Source organism: Corapipo altera, unplaced genomic scaffold (genome assembly GCF_003945725.1).
Source record: "Corapipo altera isolate COAL_440 unplaced genomic scaffold, ASM394572v1 53, whole genome shotgun sequence".
NCBI lineage: Eukaryota > Metazoa > Chordata > Aves > Passeriformes > Pipridae > Corapipo > Corapipo altera.
In genome coordinates this window covers 806,637-834,590 of record NW_020884900.1, presented here as the reverse complement: position 1 = coordinate 834,590, position 27,954 = coordinate 806,637, and the positions used below count along the sequence as shown (strand labels likewise).

General features: G+C 39.9%; 1 protein-coding gene across 5 annotated transcripts in view; it reads right to left on the bottom strand.

Annotated features, from left to right (window-relative positions):
* The window catches only part of ANK3 (ankyrin 3), a 206,066-nt gene that overhangs the window by 136,491 nt on the left and 41,621 nt on the right, over window positions 1–27,954 (bottom strand). For 4 of the 5 annotated variants that reach the window (XM_027649512.1, XM_027649511.1, XM_027649510.1 and 1 more), the window contains exons 2-8: window positions 11,817–11,918; window positions 11,254–11,352; window positions 10,764–10,862; window positions 6,641–6,739; window positions 3,151–3,336; window positions 2,575–2,598; window positions 1,260–1,358 (exon numbers count right to left, since the gene is read on the bottom strand). In XM_027649512.1, the coding sequence (XP_027505313.1) occupies window positions 1,260–1,358; window positions 2,575–2,598; window positions 3,151–3,336; window positions 6,641–6,739; window positions 10,764–10,862; window positions 11,254–11,352; window positions 11,817–11,918 (708 nt within the window). The remainder of the gene's footprint in view (window positions 1–1,259; window positions 1,359–2,574; window positions 2,599–3,150; window positions 3,337–6,640; window positions 6,740–10,763; window positions 10,863–11,253; window positions 11,353–11,816; window positions 11,919–27,954) is intronic. The other variant, XM_027649513.1, reaches the window with a different exon arrangement.

The window sequence follows — 27,954 nt, the reverse complement described above, 5'->3', positions numbered from 1 at the left end:
ATTCACTTTTTGCTCTGTGCAAATGCTCTAAGCAATAGTATAAGAGCTGCTGGACTATCCATATGACATAATTCCCTTCATTAATATAATCTTGAATATACATTGGGGTTCCTTTGCTTTTTCTAATGTAATTGAAAAGTTGTTCCAGAATCTCATTACTTATATGTAATATTAATTATGAAATAACTATTAAATAATATTAATTATGATGATTTACTATCAAATCTTTAAATTTCTAGAAAACATTAATTCATGGTCAGTTTATACCTATTTACTCTTGCATCAGCATTTGCCTTCACTTTGAATGCCTCTTGTTCCCTTGATTTTATCTTCCTATAGTCTCAGGGATCACTACCACATTTCCTCCCTGGCTTTGTTTTGGTAAGGTTTAGTGAGCTAGATTTTGCACAGCCTCAGTTTGTCTTTTTTGCTGGTTGGTTTGTTGTTATTATTAATTTATTTATTTGGTCAGTTTTGGTTTTGGGGCACCAGGCTTGCAGAGCAGTCCAGCTGCCTCTGGGAGGATGGACCCACTCCATAGACAAGAAGGCAGAACTGAAGCCACCATCAGCTGCTCCCCAACCAGCCCAGAGTGAACCAAGGGGACTACTGGGAAAGCCCACAGTATTTCACTCCTGGCTCCTGACAATTTTTGATCCATCAGAGGAACCACCCTGTCACTCCCTGGGCTGTGTCTTAGCTTTGGTGCCCCCTTTACAGAGTCAGGAGGGTTAATTCCCTCACTCTACCATGGTTTCTGCCGTACAGCTCCCATTATTGACTCCCCTCCACTTCTAAATCTCATTCCATTTTCTCCAGTGTCTCAGATGTCCTTTATTATGCATCACCTGACTCTCATATGCAGTGAAGGCACAGATGCTTTATTCACCTGCACTTTATGGTCACTGGAAACAACTGCACAGTGAGGAGAATTCAACAGGGACACAACACTCCTGCCATACCTTAAAGCTCTGGATGGAAGCTTTTGTATCACTGAATCCCAGCCTACCTTTGTTCCAGCAACACTGGAACTACGACAATAGCAGCTCCTTTTGATGTTTTCAAAGGTGAGGACTAGAGCTCAGGTTCAGTTCAGCAGCCCAGGGAAAGCCCCTTTACACTATATAGTAGCATAACAAGTGCAGTCAGGTCAGGCCCCTTGGCTGGTGGGAGCAACACACCTTTCCACACCTCTGTGGAAAAGCTGCTGCAAAGTGATGTTTTAGGTAAACTAGGCATAATTAATATCTCACACTCACCCTTGCAGTGAAGTCCACAGCAGCACCCCGATTTAACAGCAATGTGGCTACATTGATGTTTCCATAGTGAGCAGCTATGTGGAGGGGAGTGAACCCGCTCTGGAAAAAAGAAAACAAAACACAACCAATAGATACTTTTAAAAAATATTTCTGTATTGCTCCAAAATCTGTAGCACATCACTGACAAAAGCTAGTAAGAGGAGTCTGCTGCAAGTCACCACTCCAATTCTGTACTAGTTTTCACTCACTGATGTTTATTTATAGTATCTCAGAGAGATATAAATAAAATCATATTGCTATGCAGGAGGGAAAAAAAATTAACATAATTATTCTAGAAGATAAGAAGCTGAATAAAACTTTCAGTTATTCCAGAAAAACAACAGCAAAACATGTGAGTATTAAAGCAATGATCTGACTTTTATAAGAAATTAACTGCTAAGTAGAAATATGTAGTTATTGGTATTATGTCAGTCTTGCAAGTTAAATCTCTTTGAGATTCTTTGCAGAAGTTCAAATGCAAGTCATTTAATGGTATTTGCTAACTGATTTTTATAAATTCCAAGTAGATGCAAATGAAAATAACATCAAAGACTATTTTAAATTATTAATATGGCTTTTTTTTCCAAGGGTTAGTACCATAAAGATCAGTCTCCCACTGTGGGCAATCACACTGGGTTATGTTCAGACACCACAAGTTAACACCCTAATTAGAAGATGCTTTACTGATAAAATTACTTCAGCAACTGATTTTCATATTTAAGTAGCTTTACTTCCTTATAAAATAATGCTAAAACATGCAGCAATTCCATCAATCCTGCAAAGTATGAAACCTTATGGGAACTAGATGCATTTCTAAATTGTTAGCAAGCCATGCTAGCTGCAACTGCCTTGCTTTGGGAGTTTTGCAGATATAAAACCACCCTCAGATCATTCTATTTGCTGACACCATCAAGGTAAGTGTCATGCAGAAGCCTAGAATCAGACCTGGATGCACAGTGTGACAGGGTTGTCTGCAGCTCTTAACACATCTGATAAACACATGCTCCATGAGAATCCCTGAAAACTCCATCTTGCATAATATGGCTCTTTTACGATGGCAGTTGGTTCCCAAGAATGCTTAGCTCTTACTTTTAAACCCTAGTTTCAGCTGCAGAAAGCCCTGGTATCTAAACTACAGTCTTCTCTAGCACATGCTACTTCATTTCATCTAAAGCAAGTGTCTATCCTATAAAAGGCGATGCAGAAAGGAGGGAGAAATGATGCAGCAGCACTAAGTCATGAAGGAGTGATGATGCATATATATATTTATATATACCTCTGTTGTTCTATTCACCATCATCTAGGTTAACACATTTGGAAGCAAAGAGGGGGAAAAAATGAACGATTAGTTCACCACTGGTGACATGGATGCAGAAAGCTTCATGATTGCTACATGGCATGGCAGCTCAGATGGCAGCACAACTGGCACACAAAGGAAGCTCGACGGAAAGGAAGCTCAGTGAGCAAGTATCTTGAATGCTAATTGTTACATGTTTACCAAAGTTCTTAAAGTAGCAACTGCACAAACAACTAATCAAATGGCTGAATTGTACAATACCTATAGCCCACCACTGCGGGACTGGCTTTCATTTCCAAGAGAATAATTAGAATAAAACTTTGTTTATTATTTTCCATTTGCAAAGTTTCTACAAGAGAAATTAACCCTGATTTAAACAGAAAGAGAACAGGGAAGAAAGAGGTAAAGGAAGCAAATCAGATGTTATTCTTATGAAAAGAAAGTCATGTGTAACTCTGCAGCAAAAATGCTTCACACCGAGGGAGATCTTCACCAGATGTAATACGTGTGGTCAGGACCTTGTAGCCTCAAACCTTTTTCCTTTTTCCAACTGACCTTTGACTCCACATCAGCGTTGTGGTCGTTCTGCAGGAGCAGGGCCGCTGCCTTGGTGTCGTCCTTGCGGGCAGCGATGTGAAGCGCGGGTAGACGGACTTTTCCCTTCGTATCGTTTTCGAGCAGCAGCGAAACCACCTGGTCGTGACCTTGCTGCAAAGCCACTGCCAGAGGTGTGAAACCATCCTGCAACATACAACGGGGAATATAAATGCAGGTTCCAAGCTTCCCAGGGGGTGGGAAGGGGAAGGGAAGAGATCTCAGGATTAATTAACAGTACTGGCTCAAATTCAAATGCCAAGTGTAACATGGTGCAAATTAAAATTAGCCCACAATGAGTAAAGTGTTGGTGAAGTAGGTTCCAAATGCTCAAAACACCTTTCTGGCACTTCAGACTTAACATAAAATTACAAGACATGAGCAAACAAACATGACTGAGACTTGAAGGAAAGAAAAAAAGCAAAATCACTCACAAATTAACAATTAATTATACAGATTCTTATTTATGTAAGTGTTTAATTATACAAAAGGTATAAAAAGCTGAAATATTAAAATTAAAATTGTTAATGATGTCTCCATAGTAAATTATCATCCATTCCCTCTACATCTATAGATTATTATCTATTTTATTATTTTTAAGAAAAAAACACCCAAACCAAAACAAAGAAAAAAATCCCACAATACTTGATCTTTATCCTCTGATATATTTTAAAATATGATAACTGAATATGAATACCCCATTCTCCCAATACACCAGTTGTTTTACTACAATTTCCATTTATGAAAATTTAAATACACATGATGGACAACGCTCTTACAAACAGAAATTATTTCCTTCAGGTTAGCTAATAGCCAAATCAGTGGAGAATAAGAAACCTGGAAAACAGAAGGTTTTTGTTTAACAGATTTCAGAGCAGATTCCTGAAACACATGAAAAGTACACTCAGGGATGCTTTTATAATTTTAGTTTTATGGATTCTTAGGAAATTAAAGAATGAAAGAGTTATCATTTATATTTTGCTCCTTCCCAAACATTTAACTGTCATTCCAATCCAGGGACACTTTCAGCTTTGCACAATATCCTTAAATCACTCAAAAAATCACAAAGGCAAATTACTTGGGATGTTTATTTATTACATTTGTCTCTCAATGACTACATCCAAAGCTTGTACTACCAAACTTCACTGCAGTTTAGTAAATGAACACCTTCTTTTGCTTTGCAACTACTGCTGTCATAGTGAAACTGTGTAAGGATGAAACAGAAATGCAGCAGTGAGTAGAAGGATGTAGATCCTCACCCTGTATCAAAGGTGCAGAGTTGAAGTGGTAACTTTTTAACTTTTAGAATGCAAAGTAATGTTTTCAACAAGGAATTTCTTTCTCTAGTTTACCAAACAAATAACACCTCAATTTAGGAGGAGAAAAAGGAGAGGCTCTGAAAAAGAGCATATTTTCAAAATCTGGTGGGAGGAGCGAGAGGGGGGCAGGAATCACTGAATTTAGGGAATCACTGAAATTCTTTGAGTCCTAACAAGCTTTCCCTTAATTTTTCCCCCTCATTTAAGCAACCTTTCAAGCTGCCTCCAGCTCCCCATCCTCCAGCAGCAGGGCAGGGCTCTGGGCTGCAGTCAAATAACCACACAGCCTCAGAGAGCGAGGGGTGTGAAAAACGCTGTGCAGTTCTGAAGGCCAAGAAACCTCCGTGAGCATCCCCACAAGAGGGCTCTGGCAACGTAGCTACGCTGTACCTGCAGAAATGGGGGCTCTTGCCTGGAGAAACCCTGGGGACCTTGGCTTCCTGCTCTACTTACACAGCTGATGGGGTGGCAAATTCAGCCACTTCACACAGAAGAGGAGTGTAGGTATCTACAATGTCTTTGCTTATCAGGCTTTCTTTTCTGCTCAAAATGGTGCTAACAATAATATATATATTAAAAAGCAATCCTAGGAAAACATTTTCTCCTTTCCCTAAGGAAAAGTGAGCGGGCAAATGGGTTGGAGCCCTTCATTTCAAGGCTAGAAGAGCTACCATCCCCTATGCCTGCGGTTTCCAAACTCTGATGAGAGTTGCCCATCATTTCAGTGTGTGCAGAAATTCCTGTACCAAGGCAAACAAACTGCCACCAGGAATATTAGCACTGACAAGAATGCATTTCCACCACGTGCTCCCCAAAGGTGCCAACTTAAAAAAGCAATTCCAAGCGCTGTGATCTAAGCACTATAATCAATGGCTGCAGTTTAAAACATAAGTCAAAGCCCATCCCAGAAAAAAAAACAAACAACAAAATCAAAATCCAAAAATTCATTTTACAAAAATAGAATGAACTATTTTCTTTGTTTAGATTAAAACACCTTCATTAAAGAGTTTTATTTTTTATAGAATATTTAGCTAAGTGGCAATCCTTTAATTAAAAAGTTCTTGTACTTCAGATAAAGAGAAATCAGATTTATATGGAGACTTGGAACAAGAGAAAATAAAAAAGTACCCATAAGCAACTATCTCAAACAAGAAAGGCAATCAAGGCAACACTGTTTTGTAGTCTGGTATCTTCAAAGGAATTCTCCATGGGTAAAATTAGATTGCACCTTATCGTCAAGCTGAGCTGGAGAAAAGCTCAACCTAAACTGACATACAATGCTCAAGGGAAAAACAACACCAAAGAAAAAGATCCAAGTACCTATTCAATTTTTTTTTTTAAAATCTATTTTCAGAAAATTGTACAGTGTATACAGAGTATATTGAGACTTAGGAATGCTGAGGGTTCTGTGTCTTCCTTCTCTCCAAGTTTTTATAAAGAAATAGAAATGAGATTACTGAAAACTTCAAATTTCAATTAATTTTCACACGTAAAATATTTCATTTTGGTATATATTTGGTATATATATTTTCATTTCTCGACTTTCATATCTTTGAGGATTGCTAGAAAGTAGCTCTGATGTACACTTCTAGCTAAAATTCATTTTTAGAGATTTTGGAAACTTAATTTTGATCTATTAGTGATGGATTTTTTACAATCTTGACTTCAAAGGGTAAGATTCCATACCTACATCATTATACAGTGACACCATGAGGTATAGGGTGGCAATAAGCTAATTTTGCATTTCAAGTAACCTTGGGTTTTTCCTGGTATCCCAGGCTGGCTCCAAAGCACAGGTAGACAGTTGTTCTTGCCTTATGGTTGCCATCCTTCTCATTACTCACTATTTTTAATGAAAGCACAGAGAACTTTTATATTATACACACAGCTTCCCTGTTTCAGCACTTAACCTGAAAGATTACCAGTTATGACTAAGAACACATCTATATTTAGAACTGTTTCTAGTTAATTTTTTTTTTTCATTTTAGAAATGGGAAGAGAGAGCTTAAATTGCTGAGCTTTTTATTCATCTTTAATTTTGTATTTAAAAGACTAGTTTGATATAAGCTGGCAGAAGTCGCTGCTGAAGCACATTTTACTTTGTTCATAAAGCATGAAATTCAAACTTTTACCTCTGTGGCAAGGCTTTGACTGGCACCATTGTCAAGAAGAAACTTAACAACCTCCAGGTGGTTTTCCTGGGCTGCCATGTACAGTGGAGTGAAGCCATTCTGAAATAGGAAAACAAGAGTGTAAACACTGCAAGCATTTCATACATACCACAGGTCTGCCAAAGTCAGGTAGATCAGGAGAAAAACAAATAAACTGTTTGTTCACACACCAGTTAATCAATCTCCCTTGACATAACTGAAGATGGGAGAGGGGTAATATTATTTAAAGGGACACAGTGGAATCTTTCAGCCAGATACAATTCCTACAGCTAGGTGAGAATAATTCCTTTTATATCTATTGTGAAGATATACAAAAAATCAATCTGGACAGATTATTTGGTAGTAATTTCCTGATAAATACAGCCACAGCACAGGAAATGCAAAACAGGACAGGGAAATACAATTCAAGTCTGTAGCAAAAGCAAGAGCAATGGCTCTTCGGAGTAATTGCCAATTTTTCCTCTTCTTTCCATTAGCTTTGACTTCTCTTTCACTTGTCCAGTTACATATGCTTTCCATCTCCTTGAAGAGCTGCCTTCTGAGCACAGTCTGCTTGTGGTCACTGAGCTACTTCATATTTCAGGCACCAGGAGATCTGAGGATCATTGGTTCTCAGTAGTCTGAGAGAGGTTTATCAGTGTTTCCGACCACATTAGAGCATCTCTCAAATTATGCTTAAGTGAGTGATTTCAATCAATGCAATACAAGTATTAGAGGCTGCAGAGCTTAACTCATTCTTCAGTAAGTGCCTTCCTCTTACAGTCAATGCTTTTGTCTTTGCCTTAACTGTAAACAGGTCACAGCCTTTCAGAAATTGAATTTTTGGGGACGAACATTAAGGCAATGTATCTTTTCCCTATTTTTATAAGAACTTCTGAAATCTCTGCTACAGTTACGCAGGACACTGACTTGGATTCTGCAGAAAACTAACAGAGCCAGAGATGAGCTGAGAAGAGTTTGGCTGTATATTTGCATCAAAGAAGAAACATCCACATTGCTGGGCTCTGGAGAGGTGAAGGGAAACCACAGCTTAAGACCTATAGGAGTGAAAGTGGGCTGAGGTACAGCTGCAGTGGAAACAGCTGAGAGACGTCTGACTGCCAGAGCAGCGGGGCAGAGCTGAGGGCACAGGAGAGCACAGGTGACCTGAGGCCAAGCACGAGGGAGGCTCCTCTGGTAGCAGAGACAAACACGAGGTCAGAACAAAGGACAGGAGGAGAGGAGATGGCGTGAACTGGATGTTTGATCCAAGGGGAACTTTCACCATCAGCCAGACACCGAGCAGCTGCGAGGCCACATGTTTACAAGGCTTGCACAGGCTGCAGGGTCTGCTTCTGCTGCCCCAGTATTTTGATCATTTGGTCTCTGCTCAGGAAAGCACAGCTACAAGCATAAAGTTCTATCAGAGCCAAAGCCTATGGTTAGCAATGTGTTAATGCACTCTCTAGAACCGAGGTCTAACGCCTTAGTTTCCACACACACAAAATTCTACTTAATTAAAAGCAAATAAGCCAGAAAGCACTTGCTTTCTGGTACCCAATATGTCACACTACAAGTTATTATAGTGAACAGCAGTCTGGCATTTGTCCCTGTCATTTCATGGCATACTCAATATCTATTTACTAACTCAGTTGGAAAGAAAGATTAATTTTTTCAGTTTCAAATATTTGCAGTTAGAAAGGCAGTAGGAAACACTACCTAATTATTAAGTTTCAGAAAGTAATTAATAGGCAAAAATTCTCAGAACCAAGTATTACTATCATTTAGGGACAGAGAAGAACCTTTTCTCCTGTGTTAAATTAGTGTAAGGTTTTCAACATCTTCCCCTCTCCCATATTTTGCATTTTCTTCTCTCTTCAGAAAGAGGCTGGAATTGCCAGAGCAGCACAGGCCTAAGGAAATAATTTTGTCTTCAAAAATAATACATAGCCCTTAGAAGAGGTACAACATTCAAACTCAGTAAAAATTTACAGTTTGTAGGTGTTTCTTTTACAGACGGGAGGATTTGGTTAAAGAAAACCCCCTAACATCCCTAACTGTCAGCATGGAAGAGCTGTTACCTTCAAGGAAAGAGGAGACAAAGCCAAACTCACAGAAAACAGGTCTTTTAACAAAACAAAAAAAATCTTTGGATAGTCTCTGTGGGTATGCCAGATTCAGCAGAACTTTATTCTAAGCTTTAACAGGGCTCAAGGGATGCTCAACACCACAAACAAAGCTGGTCCAGGGGCTATTTGGTAACAGGGGGCACCAGGGACCTCCTCAAAAGGCTAATCCCATCTGGGGTATCTCACTGCCAGGTATTGCTGTGGAATGGACAATATATGTGCTGTACGTGTGTCCCAAGTAAAAACACCAAAGGCAACCGTAATGGGGTGGGGGGAGAAATAAATCTTTACTTCTTGTATGTTAGTAGAATAAGGGTAACATGTGGCAAAACCTTAGGGTGTATGGACAATGCAGTTATATAAGATGTTTACAATCTCAGATTATTTTTAGTTTCAGGGCTGAATACAAAAGTTCTCAAACACAAGCTTTTAGAAAAGATCCTGTCAACCCCATCTTAATTTCTTTAACAGGCAAACCTTAACAGCCATAGAAGATTTTACTTAAAAATACTGTTTGTTGTTGTTGTGCTCTTTAAATGTAAATTGTATGGTGCCTGGAACCAAATATTGCTGTACTAGCTAGTATAAAGGAGTAAAAAAAGGAGAACTGAGCCACCTATTTTCTTTGTCCAGGTGAAGAAAACATGAAATATAGACCACAAATAACTAGGATTCTTGAAATAGATTCTATTAAGCATTTTGTTCATATTACTTGAGAGATCAATTAATTAAAATCCCACCATGCTTCTTTAAAATGTAAATTTTTTAATTTCCCTTTTGAACAAACATTTCCTATCATGCCCACATCTTTATAATACAGAAAAATGGCAATACTGGGCCAGTTGAGAAGACTGTCTGAACCCTTCTCTGACACTGCCTGGCTGCTAGCCAGTCCCTGAGCAGGGAGAACAGGAATGGGGCAGCATGCAGGGACACCTCTGGCACAGCCACCTGACTTTCAGCAGTCTGCAGTTTATGCATTTTTCAAGCCAGAGTTTTTCTGTTTCATTTCACTGTTCTGCTCTTAACACCAGCACTGTTTTATTTCAAATTCTCTATAATTGACCTAAACATTCATTCAAAGGACTTGACCAAAATTATAAGCTCTGCATATGCTTGCAGTAGCTCCTTGTACAAGGAAAGGGGATGAGCTCAATTAAGCCTGAGACAGTCAATTATGTGAAAGAGGATCCCTTTATCTGAACACATTCTCTCCTACTCTCCTGTTCCATCTGTATCTCCTCTGACTCTAACAAGTTGGCAGCTCGTAGGACACTCCTAGGGCAGATCTCAGGTTGAAGGGTACATACTTTACTGTGCTGCCTGTTACACAACCACTTCTAGTACCCTGCAAACACCCCTGGATGTGCCTCCACTTCCTTCCTCTCCAGGGCTGTGCAGTTTTGGGACAACTTGAAACAGAGACGTTATTTCTACGTTTTCTCTGTTGATAAACGAGGTGGGCAACTGAGAGTTAATCCTAGGATTGCTGACATCCCATGTGGGAAAAGACCTGAACGCAGCCTGGGATTTCACTGCACCATCACGCCTATGGTGGAGGATACATCCATGATGCCTCCTGGTACTCTCAGACCACCCAGCAAGGGGTAGAGCAGACAAGGGAGAGCTGGAAGCATTTGAAGGTTTAACTGTCTGTTGAGTTACAAGATAGGAATGAACTCAGCACTACACTCACTAAAGGGGCTGCTTCAGTAATAAAATGCCAGCTCTGTGTTCAGACTTTGCCCTTGCACCTGTTGTTGTTACCTGTGTGCATGGAACAGCCAAAAAAAAGACTGTTTTTCTTTTTTGATACATTCATCTCAGTGACTCTATCAAACCCGATTTTCAAGAGTCAACATTAACACAGCAAGATCCACCAAATACACTTACAAATATTATAGTTTTTAAGGGGAGAACAATTTTAATGTCAGCAAAGTACCTGGTAGTACCAAACAGGGACATTATTACTTTACCTGAGATTGTGCATTGACGTTGGCTCGATTTGTAACCAAAACTTTGACGACTTCTGCTTGTCCAGCAAGGGATGCTATGTGCAATGCTGTGTTTCCTTTCTGAAATTAGAGACAGTGATATTTGAAAGGAGTAAAAAACCTGAGCTTGAATACATAACACAATCAAGAATAGGTTAAACTTTAAACACTTTAAAATATAGTATTCCCTGCAATAAAATACTCCTTCTGAATGCCTCTAATGGGTGACTTATTTTAGAAGACAGGGACAGAAACCAAAAGAGGAATCTACAGTTTGTCTAGTAAATATCCTCCCTAGTAATGTGTGACATTTCCTATCATCTGAAAAGTTTCTATTAAACAATTATTGAGACCACCCCACCAGTGGAAACCAGGCAATTACTGCTGCAGCAACGCCTGTGATCATTTGGCCAACACCCTGTGCCCTTGCCAGCAGTGTGAACAAGGGAACAACTAGATAGGCCTGACTGACCTTTGTTGCTGCATCCACACTGGCACCTCGCTGTATCAGTTCAGAGACAACTTCTACATGTCCTTCTTTGGAAGCGAGATGGAGAGCATTCAACCCATTCTGATTAAAAAAGAAAAGGAGAAGGGAAAAAAGAAAAGCAATGAGAAAGACTGGCAAAGGTTTTCCCATCGACTAAACATACTAGAAGACAAATTATTATTAACCCACTGAGAGGACTGCTTCTAAAAACTACTCTTAGGTAAACTTTAGAAGAAATAGATTATGAGGAAAGAGTAAGAATTAAGTCAAGATGTATTAGCTCTGGGGTCTCAAGTTCTGTGTGCTGTCCCACAATCTGACGTAATATAAATGGAATGAAAGATAACAATAAACAGCACAACATTCTCCAAGTGCACATGAAATGGTCTCTGGGTAAGGGGGACAGTGTTAATTGGACAAAATATGTAAACGTGGCTCATCAAAAGCATTTAAGTTATCTCTGACATGAAGTGCAACTATAAAGAGAAATTAAAGGAACTGAGAAAGGTATTTATCCAGCAAATTTGATCAAAATATTCTTCAACCTGATTTGAAATGTTGATGTCCACTCCATTTTTTAAGTAGTCGAGAGCCTTTTCCAAGTTGCCAGCTCGAGCAGCTCTCAGGTAACTTGCATTTGTGTCAGACTGCAAGAGAAAAAGGAAAAGTCCCATTAGACATTACGGCACAGTATAAATACACATTCCCTTGGATAAGGAGTTACTAATGATTCAACATATTGCACATTTAACTAGACAATACAGGATCTCAAACCACTTTATTAAATGTGGGTCAAGCCCTGCTCTCCTTGCTCAGGCACACTCCCTGTGGTGTGTGTGGGCTGCCTGCCCGACTGGGCAGCACGAGGCTTGACTTCACATATGGACATGAATTATGTAGCACTGTCTAACACGCAAGGCCAGTCGCCAGGGACACATCTGGTACCCAGCATGGAAGACAAACATGGTAAAGCTCAGGAATGGACTTCATGGAAATCACTCCGCTCTTTCCTAAAGTGCCACACCACCTTTAATATCCCAGCTGAACAGAGCAGACCAGTAATATGAAATCTAACGTGAGAGATTTTAAAAAAAATTCAAACCAGCCAACCACTGAAGGACTGGATTAGCAGAATTAAAAACCCCCATGGTTCTACAAATGATCACATTTTAAAGTTTCGTGTCTTATTACATTTTGGTTCATTTTCTCCATCCTCCTTCATTTTATAGCACATTTTTTTTACAAAGTCTGTCCACATCCAGTGAGGAAGCCAGAAATCTCTAGGTATAGTTCCATCATCTAAACTGCTCTTTCATTTTTATTTTTTTCAGGTCTTGCATTAAAGACAGCTATGCAAAATTGCTTTATGATGACTTTAGCTTGAATGTAAGGATGGCAGAAATGTTGGTTAAGTCATGAAAGAATCACTGAAAGTAAATCTCATCCCCAGAGGGTTTTAACAACAAGTTATGCAAATATCCATGGAGGATGGTTTAGATAATGCTGATCCTGCCTTGGAGCAAGTGGAACAAGCTGGGTTAGCTTTCGAGAGGGACAAATCGTATATCTGTGATTTTATCTGTGCCACAGCTTTCACTGGCATATTGGGCAGACAACACATTTTTTGGTGCCCTCTTCTCGATTGCTATAGCAGGAATTGTCTTCCCCCCCCCCCCCGTATCATTTCATCACAGGCTTACATCATTGCAGCTTTAAGTGCTTTATGATCCTTTAAGGTTATAAGAGAGTGCAACAATTATCTTCAGAGAAAAAATAAATGCAGTGAGAGCTAAGAGAAATACAAAGCACCCTGGCACCAAAACTCAGTTACTGTTGCACAGATAATTTTATATTTTTTTAATCCCAAATTTCTGGATTTGCTATATTTTCTCCTCTCCTGTCAATATAGCCACTGCAAACCAGATGTTCTGTTCAAGCATCGCTTCAAGCCCATCAGAGGCCACCTTCATGTGCAGGATGAAGCAGTCTTGGGCACAATGACAGCAAAACGGTAAGTGAGTAGAAAGTCTGCTTTTTTCCTTGTACCCATACAAGCTACAAGAGTGTATTTTACCAGTACTTTCAACACAACAAGCTCTCTCTTCCAAGGAGAGAACCATTACTCATGAACTCCTAGTTTTCTCCCAAGTTTTGCACACATGGCATTCTGCTTTGCAATGGCAGGTCACTCACTAGCTTACAGCCTTCCCTGCTTTTATCATTCTTTTCCAAGCACACCACTCTGATCGTTACAAACCAACTTCTTGGCAGTGTTCTTCCAACAAAACCAAACACTGATGTTTAATTAGGCTTTACCAAAAACGAGGTGCTGCTACAAACTACATGGTCATAACCGCAAAGACTACAGGGAGGAAAAGCTGCCTGGAGAGGTGTGGTAAAACACTTCTATTTGGAAGACCATCTGAAGTGTGCAATGCAGATTATTACAGGAGACAGGTCATATTCTCAGTGCTTAGCAACAGCAGCCACCGGGGTAAAAAACAGGTCAGCATTTTATCAGCATTACTGAAGGTATGAGGGAGGACTCAACAGAGCGGGAGCCTTTTTGTCAGAGGGCAATGGCATGTCTGTTTGGCACAGTCAGCAGGTGGATGAGAATAAACATCAGCTGTTTACAGCTGCTTCTGGGTGGGGAAGGGATGCACCAGAGCAGCTTGCTATGGAAAATCATATCCTGCCAGTCACATTAACACATGCCAGACAAGGAACACCACTCATACTCAGAGTCATTCAAACCTTTTTGTTCGCTCAAATAAAATGGAAGTGGAGAGGCAGGAGGACTGACACACAGCTGATATTCACATTGATACCTAACTGCAGTTTCACTGTAGACGGAGAGCAATGCCTGTGTCTTTTACAGACTTGGGTATGACTTTTGGACTTAAGGATTCGTGGAAGACTTACGGGCTCTTGGAAGAACTTACTCACTAACAGAAGGAAGGACAAAGGTCAGGTTCCACTTCCAGCCTGAGGACATATAAAAATGTTTCAAACCAAGCTATCTCAGGTGCTGCTAAGTGATGCACAAATCCATTCCTGAAATCTTTCAAGAAAACAGCATGCCCTTCTTTTCTAGTCACCCCTCAGAACTCAACTCCTTGTGCTAAAACTGCCCAGACTCATCACTAACACCGGCAGCCAGGCTGCCATCCAAGCAGCGGGGCTGGTGTGGTGCTGGGTCCAGCATCCCTCAGCCTGGACTCCCAGTGCTCAGACAACCACAGTCTCCCAGCACAAGGGGCACTCTACAGGAAAAGCAGCACTGACACGTGCAAGCACGACACCAACAAATGGGAAGCACCCAGGGAAGCTGTCAGCACGCCTGGGATAACCCAAACTCTCCCACAGTTCAGCTGGTCTCATTTGGCACATCCAGTTTCCACCTTGCTGGGTTCTAGTTACTTGAACGTGATGTGAGCCATGTGACACTGCATGAGCTGCCTTAGCAACCAGGGTGTAACACATCCCTCTGCTCTGAGAAGTGAGGAAACCTCTTCTTCTGAGCTTGGCTGAAGCTCCCAAGCCCTCAGACTGGGTTAACTCACCCATTCTGGGCCACCATGCACAGGAACTTTGAGATCTGCACAGAGGGATAACAGACTGAGGTTGTAAAATTGTGCAAAAAAGTTCTACAGGGCTTCTGGGACTCTCTCCATCCACTGCAACCTCAGCCATAAGCAGAAACAAGCAGTGACATCAGAGAGAAAAGAGAATCAACATCACTGGAAACCAAAAGCAATTTCAGCCTCTCTAAAAGTAGCATTGGCAGCTTCCACTTCCCCTATTAACTAAGGCATTACTTCAGACCTACTCAGGCAGCAAACAGACTTTCAAGCTTTTTCTACCTTGCAAAATGCCTTGAAGACCCTTGTTTTTAAGACATTCCACTTCCAAAACCCAGGAGAACCAATGAATGCTATCCAACTTCTATAAAAGCTCAACACAGGGGTCAGTAAAAATTGATCAAAAGCGTTAACCCAAAACTTCCACATTTTTGAACCTAGAATTTCTCACCTTACCTTTATTGTAAGCCTAGTTTGTTTTTTTTTTTAAAAAAAACCCTCAATAGAGTAAAAAAAAAAATGTTATTTTCAATTCAAACTGTTTTGCTTAAAAAAGAGCTTCTTGGAGTCCCTGCTAGAGCTTGTAATTGCCTCTGTATTACACAGACAGAAGCCTAGGTTCAAATCACTGAAGGATTTTAAAGATCAAACAAGCACAACAATAATGTTAATAATTATTTATCTGGATTGCCACCGTTCCTGGAAGCCCTTGTCAAAGACTGATAAAGGGCCTGTTATATGAAATGCATTGAAATCACAATGGGTGGGGAATATTTTAGGTTTCCAGCCATCACTGAGGATGCCCATGCACTCCCCTCTGTGGGTAACTATTCCCCATATACCCACTGCCACCTTCCACACTAGTTGGTGTTCGAAAATAAGAACCCCACACAGACAGGACAGACAGTATGTCTACAGGACATTACCTTAAAAGACCTAATGAAACTTTTCTCCAGTATTAATTACTTAAACCTCAATAGTCCTGAGAGGCATTCTGTATGCTTGCAGCCTATGAAGATCCCTTTCTTTTGTTTTTGTTATCAATCCCAACATGAAGTGAAGATGAAAATTGGCTTTTGATTCTCCACTGGCTTGATAAATATCAAGAGAACAACAGGCATGGGACATACATCAAAGCACCCTGAATCTTAGATGCTCTTGCAGTCAGTCACAAAGATTGCAGCCCTTCCTGTGCATTTGTACTGGATCCCTGTTGTCAGGCTGTGTCCCCAAAGCCATTCCCTGCTCCCTCTTGGACTCCCTGGGATTTCAAACTCTATACTCAGATTAAAATTAAAAATCAAGATTCTTACAAATGTTTTAATACTTGAAGAGACACACTTCAGACCCTGTGCACAGATATTTAGTTCTGGAATGGTTTTTCAGAGAATATTAATAAACAGGGGATTTATGGGAGAGTACCAGTACTGATGCATGCATAATATCAAGCTTTTTCTTCACAGATGGTATGATTTCTCCCCTTTCTCCTCATACTTTCTTGGAAGAAAAAGGGGCTATTTCTAGTTTAAAGAAATGTGCAAATGCAGATGACTGGCTAATGAATGCAGTTTTTATGCAATGTGTATTTCTTTTAGATTTGTGTGTTTCCCTTTAATGTAGAATGCTATAAAAAACCCTCTTCTCTAATGTACAGCAGGCTGGTGAGCTTGCAGACTGCAGGCTGCCTGCAGCCCACAACAGGTTTTCCAGTCTGGAGCTCATTTTTTGAACAGCCTTCATCCCAGAGACATGTCAGGAAAGGGCTGGGGCTGAATAAACTGTGCTGGCAGCAGCACACTGTTTCCCAACCCTTCCCTACCTTATGGTTCTCTAGTCCTGCCACAAGGAGGACAGCAGAGCCTGGGATGCACAGGGTAAGACCCGGGAACTGTTGCCCCATTTTGAGGAAAAGCTACATGAAGTTAAAAATGTTTCTATTACAGCAAGGATCAACTCTTAAGTCACTTGGATATTACCTTAAGCCTCCAGGAAACACTGATGCTGACTCACCCTAGCAAACACATACTCACTCCTTTTCTCAAAGTGCTCCCAGTGAAGTAAGAAACTACTTAGCAAGAGTAAAGACAAAAACTATGAGGAAATTTGCACCGACTCAGTCCAGAGTTTGACCTGATTTTTCCACGGGACTAGAGAGGGTCCCCTTAGCAAACAGAGAATATGTATTATTTAGTGAACCCTCAAAAGTGCAAAGCCATTGTTTTTAATGTGCACAGGCCTCCCTCCCCATACTGGTGGTATTTTTATTATGCTCATCTCTCTTTCCTTTGTGTTCTGCTTACAGTGGCCTCTTTTTCAGATTAAAAATCCAGTCTTTTTTTCACATTGGGAGCAGGGTTTTGTTTTTCACTCCATCTTTAACAGTAGCTGTTGTGAAGGGAAACCCCCAGCAGGTTCCCATTGTGCCAGAGCAGGATGCATTCTGGCTTGACTCCCAACAAAAAGATGCTAACCATGCCTAACATTTGTTGTGGGGGGAGGCAATGACCTCATTTTAAGGGATGAACTTATGTTACTTCCATTTGGAAATGTGTTCAACAACACTAGTCTTGCAGCAGCATGAGGTGACCTGAGGAAAGGGATGATAACATTTTTGCTTATTTTGATAAGGGTGGGCTTACTGCAACCAATGGCTTTTTTTTTTTGCAGGATGGCTTAACTCTGGTGGGCACTAAGCAAGACCCTGGAAATGGGAGGCCCTTGGCATTTCTTGGACTTCATTTCTATATTAAATCTGAATTTTCCTCCAGGCAAATATGTTACCCTCACTTGGGTAAGGGATGAAATTTTAATTAAAATAAACTACAGTGGCCAGTTAACAGCAGTGTCTGAGCCATGTGAGGTAAACCAGCCACATCATTTCCACAGGGAGCCTCTTGATCTATCCTCCAAGCAGGTCTAAGCCCTTGCATCTCCCTGCTACCTTATAACTAAATCAGTATTAAAAATTTTCAGTTGTGTCTTCTTTATTAGAACGGGGGCTGGTTGCACTGGATGAGATGATGTTCTTTGTGCAAACAAGTACTCATGCTTTACATACCATACTACCACATGGTAGTTTTCTTCTGATAAGAATGTGACAGCCAACTGCTATCGGCACACAACCATAAGGCAACAGGAAAAGCTCACAATTCAGAGGACACATCTTTTGGTTAGGGAAGGCCAGCCATTTTGAAGATGATTGCAGAAAGGGAAATAATTTAATTATTGGTAAAAATACAAACTAATCCCTCTCATTGTTTGTCCTATCACACAATTTAATCATTAACTTTCTTTGATCATATTATTGTATTGTGCATGATAAAGTATCCAAAGTTATCAATCTGGAATGTGCCCATAAAGGGCCCTATTCCAACTATGTAAGTATGATAAGCTTTCCACAAGTTAATAATTACACTGGTTTTAGACTGTGTGTGAAACCCCTCTTCTTGGTCATACTAGTGGAGACTAAAACATCTGTATTTTTACAAAATTTGCATGTGCATCTATAATCAACTGCTCATCAACAAGTGAGGCTCTATCCCCTACAGTAGTCAATCTTATCATGCTTGTAGAGAAAATAAAATATTTCCTCAAAATCACACGCTTAAGCAGTTCAAAACACAAGTGGAAAACACATTTTAGATGCAGCTCCTTCCTTCTAGAAATCCTTGCCCAAACCAGGAAAACATTCAAGCAAACAAATAAACCTGTTTCCTTGCTAGACCACAAAACAAAGTCAGCCTCTGACGTGTGGGTTTAATATACACCAGTTTCAAGATCACTTACACCACTGTCCCTCCTGGAGTCTGTCTTGGCAAAATGCTGAATCTGTGCCCTGTTACCACTGAATGTGAACCACTTGTTGCGGAAGATGGTTCAAAAGGATGAGAGCCTGAGATGTTAAGGCTGGTACATACAAGAACATTTCCCAGGTCCCAGTACAAGAGGTGTTTATCACTGCCCTTAACCACATCAAGAGGTCCTAAGCGAGTGGTTTGCTTGCAGTGACAAACATCTGCTGTGATGCAGCTCTCTTACTGTGTAAGTTGTTTAGACTTTGCACATGCAGCCTTCTTCAGTCAATCCTGGGATTTATAACACAACTAATCCAGCCTGGGTGTCTTTAAATGTCTGAATGACTGCTTCCTAAGAAAGCTCAAGCACAAGATATAAATGAAAAATAGCTGTTATTCCTTTGATTTTCTACAAAGAGCAAAGGGGGTTGTGATTTCCAAGGCACAAAATATACAGAATTATATGGTAAATTCTTGCCTAACATCCACATACAACATCTATAATATGTTGAACGTAATCCAGGCTGAAAATGCCCCTAAAGATGTCATGTTTATATTATTTACTTGTTTCCACAAAGATGCAACAAATGCAGAACAACTTAACTGCAATTCTATACAAAATTATCATCTGACAACCCAACCAAAATCACCTGAACTGAAATCAAACCTGTCCCAGAGGGACCATGTTCAGACAGGAGGGGAGAGGGTCTAGTATAGTACTTCCATACTATTTGCCAGTTTGCACAGATGAGGTTTTGAGATTTTGAAATACGAGTTTGATGTGTCAGCTTCACCTGAAGATTTTATGAAAACAATTACTAGTATGGATGTATTAAATTAGTAACACCAAAAGGAAGACCGAGGACTACAAAAATCAATGCAAAATACACACAATCTTTCTAAATATGCAAGAACAAGAATCACAAGAATGATTTTCATGAGAAAACAAGATTTCTTTAATACTGACTTTTCAGCTATCAGACTGTACTGGTTGAAAAGACAAACGACAAGGTAAATTGGGACATATTTTGTTCAAGACCCTAAAACTAGCAAAATCCCTGGTTTCACCAGTGAATCACTGTACTCCATTAGAAGTGACAACCAAGGAAAGAACCAGGCCCTCTGTGACCAACTCACATGTATAACCAATGAAAAGGACCCAATGCACTAAGAGGCAAAAGACTTGAGCATCTAAAATTCAAGATTCATTCTCCAGGCTGAAAGTCTCCACTTCTAGAAGTTTATCTCAGACTCCGGGAAGAAACTCCTGAACTTTAATGACTCATCTCTCACTCTCTAAAGTTTTCCTATCATACACTTACAAGTGAAAAATAAATCACTGGCTTTCATAACTGCTACCACAGTCACAAAGAGCTACAGAAGGGCCGGATGTGCTTCCAGGGTTTCTTCTTATGTTTACATTCACCTGAAGATAATAACTCTCTCATATGTCAAGCCAGATGAGATGCCATTGATCTCTTCCCTGTTATTTTTTCCCTCAGAAGCTGACTACCCCATGAGCAAGGAGATAATTTCAGAACATCTCAGGCCCAAGTTTAAAGCCATTTCCATGCTAAAAGTCACATTCTTCAGATCACTGCATGAATAATATCAGTCAGTCCACCTCCTCTTCTCTGTGTGCATCTCATTTTAGAATCAGGACCCAAAAAGGAGAAGAAGAAAATTCAGCAACTCTTGTCAAAACATTTATTTTAAAGTGTTTTTATTTGTCTCTAACTTGAGATAGGGGAAAAAAATCATATAAACCTAAATGAGATAATATTGCTGATTTTAGGGAGAAAGATTTTATTCACTCAAAATGAGCTCACTACATAAATATTATGTAAATATACTTCAATCAGATGTTGTAAAGTTAGTGGTAATAACATGGAGAAAACTCATGTCAGTGGAAGTGCAACAACATAAATGTTCCCCAAAAATATTGCAGACAAGCTACATAACCTATTAAGAGCTTTCAGTACCATGAATTCATAAGTTTCCACTTCATCTTGTTTTTAAATGCATCTCTCATTCAAAAACAAAATACTTCTGTCTTGGAGGTTTGAAATTACAACTATCATTAAACTGAAAGGTTGTTTGATGATAACTGGTCAAGCCATTTCTGAGGTGGCATAAATATAGACAGAAACACACCAATTTACACTACAAGTGTTGCAAATCCCCCACACACTTATGGTTTATACTTTTGTAGGCTTAAAAGACACTTGAATGGCTAGTTCTAAAGCTATCCACTACAGCTTTACTTTTTTTTTTTAGCATATAGTTCAGGATTCTTACAGGAATTACAAACCTCTATCAGTTTATAAGCGTCAATGCATCAGTTTCCTTAGCAGGGATTATGACCTTTATCAGAAGCAAAGAACTTCTTCCAATTACACACTCAAACACCTTGTAGAAGAGAGTCTCTGGCTGGAAAACTCCACATAGCTCACACGACATACAGAATCTGTAGGCTCAGTGAAAATTATCTAAAGAGCTTTTGGGTGCTAAGAGGACTCATGGGGCAAGACGTGCAGCACAGTCATAAACTTGGTAACAGTCAGTCCTGCAGGGCCACTTAGCTTTGTCACAGCAGTTTACCTTAGGAGAGCTTGTTACATTTATGGAACCAGCTGTCCTGACACCTCTTTGTAGATCTGCTGTGAAATATATATACCCTGGTACAATGACAAAGAATCAATGGAACCAATAAACCAAAGGATTCGAAAACCACCCTAGAGCCAGAGACTGACTGAGGTAGTTTTGGCTGTTCAGAAGAAAAACCTGCTTGGCACTTCCCAAACTCACAAGGGGAATTTCACACCAGAGAGTTAACAGTTCTCAAACGCAGGAGCTGAGCAACCTGCCAGGAAACAATTTGAGTCTTGGCCTGGAGATTTAAGAGACCTACTGGAGAATACCATCAGGGAATACTCTGGCTGTGTTGGCTCAGCCATGTCCTCCTACAGGAGCTGAAACTCCCTGCTGACCATAACCTGCCATAGCTTGTTTTCCACTTGGTTCTGCTGTCGAGGATATGACCCAGTAACTGTGGATCCATTTAGCAATCCACCACACTACAGTAAAGCACAAAGGCAGCGCAGAGCAAACCAGAGCAGGTGTTACACACACTGCTGCTTGCTACTGCTAGAAAAATTGAGGAAAACTTGCCACCTTTCTCCTGGACGTGATGCCGTGTGATGTGGACACCAGCGCCGCGTGTCCTGCACGGAGCGGTGGGGTTGGGCACGGAAGAGCCACCAGGCTCCATGTTTCCCAGCACTCCCTTTGTCCTCCCCTTCCACGATTAAACACTGCCATTCACTGTTGCGAATTTGTGCAACAGTATGGAAAGTTCTGTGATAGCATTTGTTGGGGCTGTCTGGATGAAATGTATTCAGTGGCGTACAGAGCAAATGTAAATTAGTTTACAAGTGTTTTGTTCCTCACTCCACATGTTCCAGGTTTGAGGATTAGCTCAGATTCCAACAGGAAAATTGGTTTTTTCCAGACCAAGCACCAAAATATGTGAGCGAAAGTTACAAATCAGAGCCCTGCAAGTGTTATCAAGAGTCTTAAACTAGAGTTTACATTTTAAAGTCCTATCCTAACTCTAAACACAAAACTCTGTTCCAAAGCAAAACGAGAAGTCTAAAGCACTGCAGGGGCAAGGGTAGGACCAGGATTTTCAGATGCAAACAGGTTGAAAACAGTAACAGTGAGAACAATCTCTGTAGGGGGTCTTTGTGATGAACAGAGGGAGAAAGAAAAGAGAGCTCAGTTTTATTCCTAGAGTGAAAGTTACCAAATATTCAGATAAATCACTGCAGATTAGTGACAGAACTGAACTAGTACTTTTGTATCTTTCAAAGCCACTGTGCATGAGAGAGTCAGAATTCTGCAGAACCACCATGATGAACTGAGTATCTCAGGAGAGACTTCTAATTTTTTTGAGAAAAATACAAACATCAGCAGTATTTTAATATTTTACCTCACCTTAATCAGACATGATAGTTTATTTTAATCTGAAAATTACCACTTCTTCTCAGCATCAGAATAAAGTATGTTTGAAAAACATCTAATTGTTTAATCAAAGAATATAATGATATAATACTAATGAATTAATACTTTCCAAACTGGGATAAAAAAACTTTACTATTTTAATAGACATGGATTTGGAACTAGTTTTCACTTTTACCATTAAAGTGAAGATCAGTTTATTACAGGCTTACAGAAATAAGCTACAACCAACAATGTTGCCTACCAGCTCTTTACAGTTAATCTCCCCCAGCATTTGATGATAGAACGAGCCATTACTATATAGTGCTAATTAAAGTATCACTTCTGAAGAGCAAATCTACAGGATAAACATGCAGTGAAGTAGAGCTTGTTTCTCTCTTACACCTCAAAGAAGCAAGGCAACCTATGGAAGATTTAAGTACCTACGGAATAAAAACAGAGTTTATCACAAATATCAGCAAGGAAAAGCTATTGAACAAATATATACTGTTCCCTTTCTCCATCACCAAACTCCATCTCAAATAGCTGCTACACCTTCAATAAACAATGTATTTACCAACGGAAAGAGTAGTTTCTATACAACTTGTAACAAAACCCTGTAAAGCAAGAGTAAATACCATTCTGCTGCAGCACAGAGGGGCAGAGCATTCTGCAGACCAGCACATTGCCAGCGCCACGGCTCCAAGGCAGCAAGATTTTCAGCTTGCTCTACTCTCCAAACTGTTGCACACAGAAACTAGAGGGACTGTGTCAGGTTCTGTACTGCTGAGGCTCATATAAAGCATCAGCAAAGATGTTTATCGCCATGAAGGTTGATACTATTGTGCTAAAAAAAACAGGGAGAGAGTAAATTATATTCTCAGGACTGAACAACAGAGAGTTTAATCAAGCACCATAAAACACCTGAATAACAAAAACTTCTCTTATAAAAAATTACTTAACAGAAAGAATCCCCTCAATAAATATTTTCATAGTTTTGACATTACTGGTGGAATTAGGTTTGTGAACAAGAATAGCATCACCAGAAAACAACCAGAGTTTCAAAGATGCTTTTTAACAGGGAACAACATCCCAGCCCTGTGCTGACAAAAAATAAACAACAAAATACATTTAAGAGAACTTGCTGGAGTATTTTTTCAGAGCACAAAGCTATTGCTGACATGGAAATTAGTTAGTAAACTACTGTGTGCTAGCATCAGTGACATCTATAAAAAAAATATTATAAAAAATACTGCCATTAATTGACATTTCACAAAGCTTGGCACTCATCAGTACTAATGACAAGATATCACACCTTCCTGGGAACCCAAGTATTTTAATTCTGCAGTAGAGTAGCCTAGAGAACAAGTGTTTTAGCTTTGTGGGTTTTAACTGATGTGAATAACTCAAGCTATTGAAGACCCTCTGAGCCTAGTTCACAGAGTACAGGGATGTCATTTCACAGCAGCTTACTCACTTGAGGGAACTGTTAAATCATACAGGGAGCACCTTGAAGGTCACTGGGACCATCTCTGGGAGTAAGAGTGATACGGGTGCCTCTTTACAGGTCACTACTAGCATACCATTAGCACTACAGCTAGTGTAAACTCCTTTTGGAGTTTAATTGACCTGTGGATTGTCAGTAGAAGAGGTGAGTTACTTGAAAAACAGACCTTAAAAGCATAGATTTTAAACTTTTTTTCTAAATAGGCAAGATTTGCTAAAACACTTCATTGAATGAAATTGTTACACATATCTATGTTACTTAAGGCCCTGATCACAGAACAAAACAAGATGTTTCTGCAATTTTAATCAGCGTCTTTTACAGAGTGTCCTTAACGGAATGCAGCCAACTGGCAAGGACAGAAAGAACAAATAATTCCAATATTCCATTGACTGCTGCCTCAGCCTATATCGTAACCCAACCATCAGAAAACAAAATACACCAAACAAGCCCAAACGTACCTCTTCCTACATCCAGCCTTGTCCCATACAATCAAAGACTTAAAACACTAATACAAGAAATTCAATATGCAGATTTCACTCTTATTTCAGAATCCACAAATGCTTACTTGTTCTGGAAAGCATTCTCCCTCTTCCACTGCCATTTTCTGTGGCCAGATATGAAACCTGATGACTCAATTAGTTAACACTTTGGACACTGCATCATTGCTAAAAATAGCGGCCTCAGGAAGTGCTTTTCTTTTTTTTTTTTTTTTTTTTTTTTTTTTTTTTTAAAAGGAACTAAGCACGGGCACTTGTTAGACTTCCCTTGGCTATTTAAATGGCAAAGGACAAGTGATTAGAAGACTATTAAGTTAGTAACAGAGCGTGTCCCAGGATTCCTGGCTCACTTACCATATTTGCTGCCTCCAATCATTCCCCGTGTATGTAATCATGATCTGTGGAATACCCAAAATAGCTGCAGCATCAGCTGATCAGAAAACTACTGCTGCTTGGAATCACTCATGAAACAAGCTTTTGTCATTCTGCTTATCAGCTCTTTCTAATGCAGACTACTTTGAACTATTTCTAAAGGCAACAATAACATCATTTTACACTCCGTGTGTTTTGAATACCACATATGCCTGCCTCCCACTCCATGGTAATTTTATATTTATTCAGATTTTCTGATGACTAATTATGATAGGTTTGTGTCCCAGGTTCTAGAGGCTATTTTCCTGAACTAAAAGGCTGTTCTCTATGTACTTCAAGTTCCTAAACTAGAGAGATTAAAAGCAGTACCAAGAGCAAAATAATTTTGTTTCAGAGGGAAGCACACAGAGGGGTTCATGATTTCAGTAAAGCTGACCTCTTCCTTTTCAATGGAAGCTACTGCCAGCAACAGGAATTTTCTTCATGCTTCCCTACAGTTACTTACATTAGGCATGGCTTTAAGGAATGTCCACCTTCTGAGAAAGGGAATATTGAAATCTCTTCAATGCACCGCAAGCCCCTGCAGAGCAGGCACTACATTTGCCTGTTACACATCTCACCTCACATCTGTGAGCTGTGCACAGCTATTCCCTGGTACAGAAGAACAGCAAAGGGTACGATAAAGAAAAATATAATCATGGCCCAATATTTTTGTCAGACGAGATATGCCCCATGTCTTGTTTGCTGATGAAAGAAAATAATCTATATGTAAAATACTAGGGGGATGATTTGAACTTTTTTAGAAACATTTCTCCCTGTTTGCATCGACTAGGAGTCCAGCCACCAGGCAGTAGCTCTGAGATCTCAGGTTATAACAAAGAACTTGTTGCTAATTATCTATGCAAAATCTTTTGGAAGGTGCAGAAATTCAGGCCCTGGTGTATTATTAAATAAATAATGCAGGCCACACACTCAGGTGGATCTGGCTTGAAAATACTTCATTAATGTCTCTGACTATGTGCTCTATTAACAGCTACTCTCTGCTTCTGCACATTTTTGCTTATGGCATTATAGTATCCATGATTAAGATCCACTTCTGCCACTGACTAAATACAGAGAAGCCAACAGCTGTCTGCAGGGTGGAGGTGTCTCCTACCTTGATTTAAATACAGGAGGATGACCAAGTCAGTTTAAATGAATTTACCTCACTGACATATCTGCACAGAGCTCCTTATAGCAGAGATTTCAGTCACTGCACCACAGCTGCCTCAGCAATGCTGTTATTGCAAGCTGCCACAACAAAACAAAGCATCCTGAATATTCAGTTGTTAAAACTGAATTTTGATTTAGCACTACTATTTGTTTTGAGGACCGAGATCTATAATTTCAAAACAATAAATGCATCCCAGTTCTAGAAACTCGAGATAAGAGGGTTACTATCCAGTGACTGAATTTTTGTTTCTAACTGAAGAGGAGTTGGCTCTGAATAAAAACCAAGCACCTAAATACCTTTCTTCTGCCTTTGAAAAGGTGCTTCAGAAAAAGGAGAAAGGAGATATGATGATTTCTGTAATGGGATACAAGGGAATCACATTAAATTTAAAACTTGCCAAATAGGGGGTTTTTTGTAGATGAAAGGATTAAACTGGCCAGTTTTACAGAAAATCACAGCAGTCTATGAGGAAGACCAAGCCCTCTGTGGGGTGGTGCCCCACACCACTGGACTGCAGTCTCCTGGTGGGAGATGGTGACTGGCAATCAAACAGCTCTCCTAAAGCTGAGGCACTGCTTGTTTGGAAAAGAGAAACAACATATTTAAGATTCCTCACAGCCTCTGTTGCTTTTCTGGTGGTCTGTGCCCCTTGTTCCTTAGGCAGCCCAGGTCCCGTGGACAGGGCCAGCATGGTCTGGGTGACAGCCTGTTCCCTCCAGGTCTCCCTCAAGGAGACTACCCTCCCTACCCTCTCTCTGCTCATTTATTCTGCAAGAGCTACTTCACTTTTCCAGTCACTGGCTCTTGGCTTTTTGAGTTCACATTAGTATGATGAAACTAGAGGATGACTGACCCAGACCATTGCCTATTAACCTCCGCAAAACTGTCCTGGTTTAGGCTGTGACATTCCCACAAGAGAAGTTGTCCAATTCTCCCCCCATTAATTTTAAAAGAGCAATGATCAGAATTACAAAAGAAAAGTACAAAGAAAAATTAAAATCTGCCAGCACCAAAAAGTCATCTCAGCATATTCACATCCATCAATTCAGCTCTGATTACTGACCATCATAAATCATAGTGACGCTGTATTTTTTTTTTTAACCTTGTGGATCGGTGTTACAGCATTCAGGATGATTTCTCACGTGCATGCTATTAACAAAGGGTAATAACAGAAAGGCTCAATACTAATGGCAAAATCAATGTGTTATAGACTTTAGGTAAAATTTCCAGGATCCTTTTGCAACTTTGCATCCTGAATTACATGAACTGCAAATTCCTATAGTAATTCTTAGCTTGGGAAAAAGAAAGGGCCTTGAATACAATCACGTAATGAGTAGATACGCAAGGAAAAAATATCTCAACAATCAATTTCCTCCCCTCTTTGAATAGGAAAAAAACCAACAAAACCCCTTTACAATCTCATTAAAATGGCAGATTTGGTACAGATGGAGGATTCTTTTAAACAGAATAGTGGAAATGTCCTTTTACATTATCACTACTCTGCTCCCCAACCAGATGGAGTGCTTATGATTACTGGCTTGGAAGTGACTTGCAAACAAAGCAACACATGGCAGAATTCAGCAGAAAGAAAAACATGGTTTGACCTGAGATACAAAACAATATAAATATCTCTCCAAGAATGGGAAAGACAAGCTGGAATAGTTTAAACCATAATCTAGAGCTACTGGTCCAGATTTTGCAAGAAGAAAGAGAAATT